The following is a 12,558-nucleotide window of genomic DNA, read 5'->3' as shown; positions in this document are numbered from 1 at the left end:
TCTGTATTAGATTGGTGAAGAATGAGAGAAAAAATGACTTTAAAAAGGACATTCACAGAATAAAGATATTCACAATAATTTATCCAAAAAGAACTGTTGGTAATGTAGGAGCGGTAGAATATTGAATATACTTAGAGCATCTTGGCTATCAGTGGTTCCTTCTTCTGATGCTAAGAAATGTGTGACTCCTGAGTGGGAGAATGAACATCATGACTCTGTTGTACTGAGGAATGACAAAAACAGAGACTTTGTGACTTACAGATATTAGGACCACTGCTTAGAGACTGCAAGACCATGGGCTATTGACTAAATTCATGTGAGCCTGTACTTCTCTTTTTAGCTCTCTCAGGTTAGTGAGATGATAAACATACGGTGCTCAGGACAATATCTAATAACTAAAAATAATCTGTTGGTGGATGCTGTTTTTATAAATAAAAGCAAGTTGGGTCGAAGCCCTGCAGATCAGAGGAGATGACTCATGACAAAGATTTGACCAGAGGGAGAAGGTTGGCAACTGGCTTTCATGTGAGAGTCCTGGTAAGAGGGAACTCTATAACCTGGAGGCCCTCCCAGGCTAGGCTCTTCTGTCTGAAAGCGTAGCCATTAGTTACATGTTGCTAAGAAGAACTATGAGAAAACTCTAAACGGCAGAGGACCATGTAACTGTATAAGACCACTTAAAATTTATAACATAACCCAAACTAAAAATTTAATTCCATAGTTTTTTCTATCCACATATCTCAACTGCTTGATAGTTGCAAGTGATTGATATCTACTGGACAGCATGAATGTAAATGCTTCTTTCTATGAACTTGTCTTCAAAGACCATTCTCTTAAAAGTCTCATACTACACTGAATGTCAAGGCAAAACACCTGACAAACTTTCATCTAATGAATTCTCATTCAAATTAATTTTCACTGCAGTCATTTTTTTTTATTTTACCGAGAACAAGTCTGAAGCTATTAGCCCAGATTCCAAACAATTATCAATCTGTTTATTGTATTATTTATCAGAGTTTATAGCTGTGCATGTGAATGCATCTGGAGACTTTCAAGGAAGGAGGTTGTCCCTGTTTTCCTTGATAAGCTTCTGAATTCTATCGGTAGCTCCAACATCTCTGCAGTGTTCCTGATCTGGTTATTAATGTGTAATTTCTACTCTTCTTATGCTGTCCCCACCTCCTGTTTCTCTGAACTAGAGGCTGGAGAAGAGCGACATTCCTAAAGTGATCATTATTGTGTTAGCAGCTGGTTCTTAACAGGCTTGGTTTTGTGACAGGGAAGACGGGATCTGTTTCTGTGGTTGCAATAGCCTAGTTATATTTCTAATAGATCACAAGTGTGGGGATAAAGCTGGGTGACATGCTGTCACATCTGTGGGACGATGCTTTAGGATTCGCTGGGAAACATCTCACAGTAGCATGGACAGCCAGTGCTTTTACTGTCATTAGTTACCGCTCAGCCCACACGCCTCCCTCTAGTCCATGACCCACATTTCATCCATCATCTGCTGTTTTTATCCTGCAGTGTTATTTCCTGAGCAGAACCCAGAGCTTAGGAGTCTCCAGCAGCAGCAGAGAGCACTCTGTTCTGACCTCCCTGAACAGGCAGTTTCACCTGCTGTGCTAGTTTTTTTTCCTGCTACCTGGTCAATCTGTTAAGCTTTTAGCAGGAGATTCCTGGATACCCTTGCAGAAAACAGATGGGGGGGGGGGGGTTGTGATTACTTTAGCCTGCTGCAACTTTAGAATTGAGATTGTAAGGAAGAGGTGCAAATCTTCTGTTCATAAATAACCAAATCCGCTGGCATTTTACAAAGCACTCTGTGTAGTGCAAAGAGAATTTATGTGCCACATTTCACCCTTGGCACACTTTCCGAATGGATTGTTCAAAGCAAAGTTATATTAGGACAAATAGAAATGATGACGAATGCCAGATGTGGATTTTTAGTTAATATTTATGTAACACCCAAAGGGAAGATGAGATTGCACAATAAACTAAAAATGTCTTAGGAAAATAAGGAAATCTTTACCCCCGAGGAACTGGCACCACAAAGGTATGAATTATACAACAAAGGCCCGGGAATGCAGAACAAATGTAGGCTAGGTCTGGTCGACTATAAAATGGAATTCATTGAGGAAGTGGTAAGTAGCAGATGTGTGAGACCTACTCAGGAAAATAAGGGCTTAGCACATATTTTTTTTTTTTTGGTGGGGGGACTTGTGTCTAAGGTAGAAAGCTTAAGCCAACCAGCCTAATTTTCTTCAAGTGTGGATAGCTGCAGTAACTTTAAATAAACGATGTATACATTCAGAACCCAGGAAGCAGTCGCCTCCCTCACACTGGATAACTGCACCTTAATAAAGTAAAAGGAGCTCTGTGGTTATAAAGGATCTCCAGGGGGCAGTGATGGCATATTTAATCTAATTTTTCCCCTGTAGTTATTTGAGAAAGGTAGAAAATGCAAGCAGTGGTTGTTTCTCAGCCCCTTGGAGAGCAATCCACAAGAGCCCATGGCTTAATTCACAGGAAGGATATAGAGGCCTGTGTTAAAGTAAAATAGACTTTTTGTTACAAGCAACTGAATTTTTTTCAAACACCACAGGATGTCCAGTTTGCTGTCTATTGAGATTCTCAATATGTCCCATTTTATGGCATATCTCAGTTCCTGAGGCTTTCAGTTCAGAGGGGCTGGATGGTCATAGAAGAAGCTACACTTAGGCTTTTAAGACTGTCAGAACTTTGGAATGGAGAAATGCTCCCAAGATTTTTAGCACTCTGGACCCAAAGCTTTCTAGTACTTTTATGCTAATAAGTCTTAGGAAAGAAGCTATCCTTGTGTGACTTCCTGCCGTGGGTGGGTCTTCCTGAGGAAGTGGAACACTCAAGGAATGTCACCCTTCTTCCCTCATGCTTTGGCATCTTTAACATAGACACCAACTTAGTTTCTTCTTCATTATGAATATTAGTGGGCTTCAGCTCTTCTATAATCGCACTTAAACATTCTTATTGTTCACTTGTTTAACCTTTTATTTTAAAAGTTCCTTTTACATGTTCAGAGGCTGTAGGCTTTGAGTACTCTATGGATAAGTTTACAGGCTCCATGAAGCTTCCATTCTCGTGGTAAGTTAATAAATTGTCGTGTGCTTACCACCAGGCAGTGGTGGTACAGGCCTTTAGTAGCAGGACTCTGGAGGCAGCGTCAGGTGGATCTCTGAGTTTGAGGTTAAGCTAATTTACAGAGTAAATTCTGTGACAGAGCTACACAGAGAAACCTTGTCTCAAAAAAAAAAAAACAAAAACAAAAACAAAAACAACAACCAAAAAAACCCCCCAAAACCAAAACTCCACAAACAAAGCAACCGACAAACAAAGATACTAATGTGTACTAATATGGAAGTAATAAAGGATGATGGGAAAGAGGTGTGTGTGTGTGTGTGTGTGTGTCTGTGTGTGTGTTTTATGAAGGAATTTTTGAAGCAATACCATTTGAAAGATACCTGATAGTAGAAGGTAGAGTGTCTGGGAAGAAAATAGGAAGGAGAGAAAAGAAAGTTCCAGAGAAGGCATACATGGATGAATGCATTGGGAAGAGAAGGAGGGCCAAATGAGCCAGAATAAGAGAGTTTTATTCTATGTGCACTACACATGCTCAAGTGGACTGATGGATCTTAAAGCTGCTTGTCTGGTGCCTCGGGTAAATGCTTGTTGTAGGGGCTTGTAGGTGTAGAGGGAGACTATTTACAAGGCCATTCGATTAATTTGTGCCAGAGATAAGGACTTTGACTAGGCTTAGCGCTCAGTAGATGTGATGGGTGTATTTTGGTAGTAGCTCAAACTAAGAGTGGAACAGCGTGGGTGTAATGGTATGTATTTTAGAGGGGAATGTCTAGGTTTTAGTTAAGAAGTAAAAGATGATGTCAGAAACCACAACAGCTAACATATTGCACTTACCAGTCCATTATTCATAAGTGAGATGTAAAGAAGGTGGTTGTCCTCAGCTTATACAAATAATGAATAGCTGAGTTTCGGGATCCAATATCAATATATAAGCCCAGGAGAGGGTCGGAGAGGATCTGGACGGACCAACTGATCTGATTTAAAAAAAAAACTTTAAAAAAATACGTTATATTGGAGAGCATGCAAAAACAGGAATCAGTGTCTTTAATATATTATTTGAGAACTTCCTACATGCACATAATATTTTGATAAAATCAAAATTTGCCTGTTGAAGGTAGAACACACATTTGTCAGTGTCTAAAAGATTTTCTTGTAAAGTCAGACGTCTTTATTCTGCAGGTGCTCAAACTTTTCACATCGCTGCCACATACACAGGGAGTCCACTTTCCTAATCTTTGAAGAGCTAGCTGGTTAGGTGCTGCTCTTCCAATGGGAGGAGGACAAGCCAGCCCTGCAAGGACTTGTTTTCTATGCCCTGTAGCTTCCCCACAGCAGGGGGCGCTGCAGTAGTGTTCATCATAGTCCAAGGGAGCGACCAGTCCAGTCAGAAAGGGGACAAGGCAGGAAGGGGGTGTGGCAGACAGCTCTCGGATCTCTTCGGTCATCCAACTTTAGTACCCAGCGCTCCTTGTGCCCAGACCATTCTTCTACACCGTATTTCATCATGTTGGATGCCTTCCATCCAGTCTTGCATTCGGGCGGAAAGGAAAGGGCATTAGCTTTCCACTTTGCTGGTTAAGGATGCCTCTGTAGAGGGTTGCATTAGCATGGCCTCTTCTATGTTTTCAGAGTCAGCTTGACAGTCCTGAACCACGAAAGACACCCATCCCCACAATTTCTGAGGAGCACATGTGTGTTTCTTACCTCCTTGTCTCTCCTCTTTCATTTCTTGGATCCTTTTTCATAATCTTACTGCGGGACACGCGTCTTTCCACTGTCATTAATGTCGACGGTGATGGCGTGGCCTCCTAAACGTTGCTTCCCAGCTCCTCAACAGCCCCTTCCATCCCAATTCAACTCACACAACGCGTGCGCGCGCGCGCGGGACAATAGATCCTTAGGTCAACCGAGGCTGCCAGCGCTCGGCAAACCTGTTCTACTTCTCTGTGTCCCCAGAAGTCTCTCAAGCTGACCAGTCCTTTGCCTGACAGCTCTTGGCACCAGAGGCTTGGCTAGTGATCTAGAGCGTGCAAGGCGCCTCCAGGCACCACTGGACAAGCCATTGACTCCTCCTGTCGCCTTTTTCCTCCAGAGCCCAGAGCGCACTCTAGCTATCGTTTTGGGCAATCTTCCAAAAGTCATCTTTGTCCTGGGGGGCTTTCCAGAGTAAAAAAAGAAGGTGAAGAAAGAGGAAGAAGGGAGTTGGGCTGGAGGACGAGGATAGAGTAGCTAGGAGAGTGGGTGGAGCCTGCAGCCAGTGCGGGTAGACAGGGAGGAGTCTGCGGGGAGGATCTGGGTGGAGAAAGGGGCCGGGCTAACTTAGGATGGTGGGTTGGCCACGCAGGCGCGTGGGGCCGCAGCGAGAACCCCACGCGGGAGCTTTTGGAGTCCCCAGTCGCCGCTTCTCACTTCACTGGAGAGGGGTCCGGGAGGGAACCAATAAAGAGTGAATGTGCTGCAGCCGCGGTGGCGGCCGAGTCGCTGCGAAGATCCCGGAGTCGTGCGCCGGGGAGGCGGCGAGGGGAGGCGGTTCGCCTCGTTCCTCCCATCCGCCCCTTTCTTTCGGTCTCTCTCCTTTCCTCCTGCTGGTCCCAGATCCTCGCTCTGTCCAACCCCTTCGTCCCCATCTCGCACACTTCTGTCTCCGCAGTCCTTTACCTACGGCGTCCCAAAGTGCCATGGGTTAGGGTGGGGACCGCGAGCCGCGGGAAAAGGACTAGCCCCAATTCTCCGCCGGGGGGCGTGAAGCCGATCGCCGCTTGCCTCTCGCGGTTGTCCGGCATGGGGAGAGCGGTGTGAGACCGCAACCACCGAAAGCACGCAGGAACAGCGGAGCCTGCGCCCCGAGGAGCCGGGGATCTGAAGAAGGAGCAGAGAGAGGACGAGGAGGAGGGCGGGGAAGCCGGGGGAAAAGTGCAGCCAGGAGGAGAAGGCGGCGGAAGGTGGGGATTGATGCTTCTGTTTTTTGTTGCTGCTGCTGCGCTCGCACTGGGAGCCAAGCCGGAGGGAAGGCGGTGGAGAGATGATTGCAGAGTTGGTGAGCAGCGCTCTGGGGCTCGCCTTGTATCTCAACACCCTGAGTGCGGATTTCTGCTACGATGACAGGTAAGTGAGTGAGAGAAAGGGGCAATGGCTGCGGCGCGACCGGGGGTGGGGTGAGGGCTCCTCGGTGGCTTCGGCACTGCTTGCTGTCAGGCTGAAGCACGCCTTGCAGGGGACACTTATCTGCACCTGAAGGTTTAGGCGATACGGAAACCATAACACCTAAAGCAAACAGCCAGGACACAGGACGCGCTGGGCGGGCCGAATGAGTTTCCGCTCCTACTTTGCAGCAGGTTCTTGCTTGCTTCTTGCTGGTTGCCAGGCGCTTAAGTTTCTTAGCAGAAATCCAGGCAATTTCTAAAACTGTTTAATGAACCGATGTTAAACAACCAACCAACCAAAAATAAAAATCCTAGATATATCTTGGTGCAAAAAAAAAGCATATTAAGCGATTTTACGTGTGGGCTGGAAGGAAGCAACTGTCCAGACCCTTAGTGTGGTTTCCTTTTATTGATAGGACACTGATTTCTTAAAGTTAAACGCACATATGGCTGTTGCCAAAACAGAGGAAAGAGCGCGCGTACTCTACGTCAGCTTTCTCTTTGACGTGTACAAGAGTAAACTTTGAGTTATATCTTGCTGCTGGTTTTCTCTCGCTCCCCCAGCCTCGCTCACTCATCATGAGGAATTCCTTTATAAAAACGTGGGCTTTCCGTTCTCTTTGGGAGTTTTGCATTAGACATTAGTGATTCGCTGGTGCTAATTGCGGAAGACACCCTGGAGACTGAAGTTTGTCTTTTGTATTTGGGTTAGTTTGGGTGGCTAATGAGCCCCGGATTGGATTGTGTTGTCAAAGAAACTGAATTGATTCTTGGAAAATATCACCCTTGTGCTGATGTCTTTGCCTATTTTAAAAAATATTGTGTTTAGAAACTGACGAAAAGCTCCAATAGCCACTAGGGGAAATCCCAATTTGTGCCTTTCCGGTGACTTAATCTGATTACAATTAAAACAGATGCATAATTAAAATATATTAGGGAGAACAGCATGCCTGGCTAAAGTTATTAACCATCCTGGGGTGTTTCATGCTCCATTGAAATTAAACCATCCAAAAAGTGAACACAGATTTACTTTGACAGCCTTTCAGCAGCCTCTCTGGGCTTAGGGGGGGTGAATGGATCCCTAGGGTTAGGGTAAGGTTGCTAGTGAAGTCAGCAAAGTGGTTTACAACAGTCAGAGAAGCAATCGGCCATACTCTATATACTCTGTTTGCTCCACTTTCCTACTAAGAGTGATTGTATGTCTTAAATCAGGGGATCTTGGTCCCCACCCTCATGAATGCTATGAAATTCCCTGAGAACACTTGGAGAACTGCCCCATACACCCCTGATGTGTTTCTGTGTCGTGCCCAGCGGAGGCTGGCTGATAATTTCCCGCAGACAAACTTTCACTCAACTTTTACAGAGTGTGCTGACTTTAGCTGCTCTAAGAAACGGTCAGCCGGAGAGTGGGGTAGGCTGTGCTGCTTGAATTTCTTTCTCCAGCTTTCTGTGATGTTGCACCTGCTATTTTAAGAGTCCCCATGGAGAAAGCTTTGTTCGACTTTCACTAAAATGAGTTCAGGGATGAGTCAGGGCCGTGGCTGACATTTTGGGGGTGATCTGGAAGAGTGAGTGTGGAAACCAAGGATATGGAGCTCAGGAAGAAAGTAAACACCAACATTCTGTCACATTATTAAACTCTATTATGATAAAGCAAGAATTCCTCTTGACTACTATTCATAACTGCTGTCCAGTTCTTAAAGGATGATATACAAAAGGGGACCACTTCCTTTAAAAATGAAGACTAAATTTTAAGTGAATGTGCATGTGCAGTTTTCTGGGGTCTCCTGCCCACCCTGAAGTGTTTGGACAGTGAGTCTGGGAGATAGTTGTACCAGTGATGATACGTGAGTTGCCCCTGATGGCTGGAATTTGTTAGAGGTTCCTCTCCCTGTTACAGGCCACACTGAGTGTTAACAATCCTTGTCTTCTATTTTCTGTCTGTATAGGTGAATCTCATGTGATCATTTTCTCATACCATTGATAGAAGGTCCAATATGATATTTAGACATGTATTTATAGAATGTTGAGGTGCCTAACGTACGAATTTTGCCTCACTATGCAATAAAAATTATTTTCTGTTGACTTCTGGCAAAACTACATAGGCAACCACATGGTCTTATAAATGTGAAATCTTAAGGATAGCAAACTTCCTTCCTGTGTTTCCTAGAAACCATAAGGTGAACATTGATGCTGCACTGAACCTATTTGTTGTGTGCTCAGCATAAGAGTGTGATTCATTGCCGAGGTGCACTGTTAACTGTGGCTTTGCATGTGTACTTTCTGTGTAAATTCTGTAACTCACTGGTGTGTGAAGAGGGAAGCGAAGAGGGGGAGCCAAGTGGTGCCTACGGCACCAGAGGCCCGTTCCCACTACTCCATTTCAAGCTGCAGAGATACACATGGAAAGTGCTGCTTAAATTACATCTGTGCATTGTAATGACCCCCAGGAACTTCTGTGCAATACAGTTTTGCAACTGAAGCCACCGGAAGTAGAAAGAACCACACATAAGGGAGAGGTGGATTGTATGCATGACTTGCTTAGCTAAATTGGAACCTTGCATTGTAGCCTGAAGAATCTGGCCATTACTGTAGGAGGGCTTGATTATTGTTGCAGTGTGGGTATTATTGCTTATGTACTTCTTAAAGTCACCACTTCTTTTAAACACCATGATCAGTTTAGTTAATCAACTGATATATATTCTATATTCTATATTCTATATTCTATATTCTATAGTCTATATAATGTTATATATATTATATATAATTATATATGTGTTATATATATTATATATATATATAATTTTTATGTTTTATATAGCTTGTTGGAAGTTAAGTGGTAACACAAAACTTTTATGAAGCAAAAGTCAGTTCCCTATGGTAAAATCTTAAGTTCTTGCAAGTGTTTCGGTCGTAAAGTAAACCTAAGAATATATGTATGGTGTGTAGAAATGAGCAATTCTAGGGCAGTTCCTAGTATCTGATGAGAAAACATATATGCTTTCACCCTTGTTCTTTCTCTCACCTTTACTATAAGGTAATGACTGCTTAATCTCAAGTTGTGCTACCAATAGGAAATGCTTGACACATCTTAAGTTCTGCCCAATGTGACTCCCTGAGTGATCCTCTTCATTTTCTGGAGAAACTTGAGGTTTGCATGCATGCAAAACGCAGACAAAATACAGACAAACACCTTCTGTGACCCAGCTCTTTGCTCTCTTAGGTACTCGTTGAGGCTGACCTTGCATCAGCACACGCTGTCCCCTTCTCAAAGTTCACACAGGAGAAGTGAGCTCTGTGCAAAGATAAACTGTAAATGCCTTGGAGTCTGATCTGATTGTACACATATCATTTAGTGGGTGATGTACCCATTGTGAGATACAGACAGGGGAGCAAGAACAACATGAAGATTTTGAATTTTCCCTTGAGTAGAGTAATTCATTGCTTTGGAAGTATAAAAACATGACAACTTGATATTTTGATATTGCAACATGCATGTGCCTCTAGTTGGCACATTTATGTCCCTCGTGCTTGTTTTACATTCTTCTCTGTCTCTGTCTCTGTTTCTCTGTCACTGTCTCTCTGTCTCTGTCTGTCTGTCTGTCTCTGTCTGTGTATGTGTGTGTGTGTGTGTATGTGTGCAAGCCCATACATGTAAAGACCTCAAGTGACATCAGGTATCGCCCCTGTTCTTTCTCTACACTCTATTTTGAATCACGGTATCCTGTTGATCCTGGAGATAACTGAATTCCACCAGGCCGACTAGCTAGCTTGCCTTGGGGATACCCTGGCTTTACTTCTCCAGCCATATTACCAGCATGGCCACACCTGTTTGGCTTTTACATGTGCTCTGGAGATAAAAACTCTGGTCTTCATGTTTGTGTAGCAAGTGCTTTATCCACTACGCCATTGCTATAGCCTCTCAATTTTCTATTCTTAAACCCAGAAGAGTCCTAAACATTATTTAATGGATACCTTAGTTATTTTATTGAGATCTTTGAAAAGAAATCCCTTTCTTCTCCTTCTATTCCTATCCTGAGACCTTGAGTGGAATCTTACTTTGTAGTAGCCCAGGCTGGCCTTGAACTTGATCTTCCTGCCTCAGCATCCCAAGTGCTGGAATCACATGCTTATATCACCACCATGATCTAACCAGAACTCTAACACATTTATTGTTTAGGTTTTCATATGACTATAAATATAGCACATCTATAAAGATTTTGTTTATAATGATTTTGATTGACAGTGTTGAAATGAAGGAAAAGATCCGTTGCTAGTCAATCCACTAAAAGCACTTGTTCAACATGTATGTCTGTGACCATGTTCAAGATGCATGTCTGTGACCACGGAACAGCTGTTTATCATAGGGTAAGAGTATGTTATCTCATGACAGGCATCTTTGTCATGCTAACAGAGGGCAGATTAGCAATTTTTCAGAAGCCTGTCTTTACATCTGCTAGTATTCAAGTATTCCTTCTTTTTGAGTTTTAAGGCTGTGGTTAGTGTGGTCTTTGATATGAAATGACAAAAAATACTTGGGGACATGATTTGATCACACCATTAACTTTCTTTAACGAATGATTTCAGTAGATTTTCTCTGGATCAATCTGAACAGATTATGTTTTAAATTCCAGTGTGTTTTACTTCTGAAAATTTGTGTGTGGTGGCTCATGCCTTCATTTCCAGAACTTAAGTGGTAGAGGCAGGAAGGTTTCTGTGAGTTCTAGGCCACCCTAGCATTCCAGATTAGCCAGGGCTACCTAGTGAGAGCCTATGCCAAAGCAGAGCATAATGCTCCATGTGTTGAAAATACTATCATGAAACCTTTTTGTATGTTAATCATCATTCTGCATGTTAACTTAAAGGAATACCTGCATATGACAGAAACAGTAAATAAGGATTTTTTTTTTTAATAAATCACAGGTTGTGTATAAATCTCAGGTCACTGTCACCAGAAATCAAACATAAGAGTAATGTTTTGCTTTTTATTACCATTCCCCATATAATTATAATAACCTGATAAAATGTGATTGGAAAAAAATTATGGTTTATGAGATGTTTTACGTAACATTTTATTATCATGCTAAGCTTTGGTTGATCCATCGAACCTGTTTGGAAATGCTTATTTTGTTCTTTTGAATAAGTGCATTTCTTCCTGGCAAATTAAAATTACAGCTAGGTAAAGCCAGGGTAGATTGCTTTGCTTCACCTCCATTGAGCCTGTCACATGGCATTTATCATAGCAGATGACCCCAATACGAGGACCCGGAGGGCATACACAGAAGCCAAAGGGGAAACTGCCTGCCAACAATCTGTCTCTTAGTTTCTATTTTTTCAGATGTACACACATAAATGTGCACATACATACACTGACACAGACACAATTATTAGCTTACATTGTCATTCCAAGAGCTGTTGTCTTACCTGTACTTAGGTTTTCAGATGTAACGTGCCTCCGTGGTGACACTGAATTCTCTGCTGCTGTAATACCAAAACAGACATACCCTTTGGATTCAAGCATGCATTGGAAGCACACTTATTTTCCTAATGTCTTTTGCTGCTCAGTGCGCTGAAAGCACTTGTTCAAGGTCCAGCTGTTTATACCCTAGGCTGAGAGGGCATTATCTCCAAATCTGGCACCTTCATAATATTAGGAGAGGGCAGAGTTTACCCATAATGCATGCTGAAAAATCCCTGGCTGACCTATTGATGTCTCTATAACCTTATTGTTTTTATGTGGATTATCATTAATGCTTGAAGCTTCCTGGTATTTATTTTGGAAGGTAAGTAACTTTAGTAAGTAATGTTACACACTTACTTTAATGGTTTCTCAAAATGTGACAAGTGTTGAAGCTTTGAAGAAAAGAATACCTGGGTAAGTGAGCATAAAGACGTCCCTTGTATGCATAGTTGTACCTATTTAGAAGTTTAGCTATAACAATAATAAATAAATAAATGAATAAATAATAAAATAAAGTATGACACCGTCAAGATTTATTATCTGATAAAGACCTGGTATCTGGGGGGCAGTACAGGTGTAGTTAGGTTTAGTGCCGGATGGCTCCTTTGAAGATTTGACTTGCATGTGCTTTTAGGCATAGACTGTGACATTCGGTGAGTCACTAGTTATGAATATGTCTAGACAGCAGCTGCTTTTATTTGAGGTATGTATACAAAGCATCTACAACAGCTGCTCCTCTTGGCAAGCGTGCCAACCCTTGAGCAGGTAAAGTGGCTTGAATCTGTGAGGTCTGCTATGGAAATGTTGCTAAGTTGCCCTATAGTAGATAGAATT

General features: G+C 42.8%; 1 protein-coding gene across 1 annotated transcript in view; it reads left to right on the top strand.

Moving 5' to 3' along the window:
- Positions 1-5,463: 5,463 nt before the first annotated feature.
- Positions 5,464-12,558, top strand: part of Tmtc2 (transmembrane O-mannosyltransferase targeting cadherins 2) — a 427,423-nt gene continuing 420,328 nt past the window's right edge. The window contains exon 1 of the mRNA XM_052165621.1: positions 5,464-6,225. Coding sequence (XP_052021581.1) covers positions 6,143-6,225 — 83 coding nt within the window. The 5' untranslated portion in view covers positions 5,464-6,142. The remainder of the gene's footprint in view (positions 6,226-12,558) is intronic.

This window comes from Apodemus sylvaticus, chromosome 20 (assembly GCF_947179515.1).
Source record: "Apodemus sylvaticus chromosome 20, mApoSyl1.1, whole genome shotgun sequence".
In the NCBI taxonomy this organism is placed as follows: Eukaryota; Metazoa; Chordata; class Mammalia; order Rodentia; family Muridae; genus Apodemus; species Apodemus sylvaticus.
The sequence above is the reverse complement of the archived record's forward strand: the minus strand, read 5'-3'. Positions and strand labels throughout refer to the sequence as shown.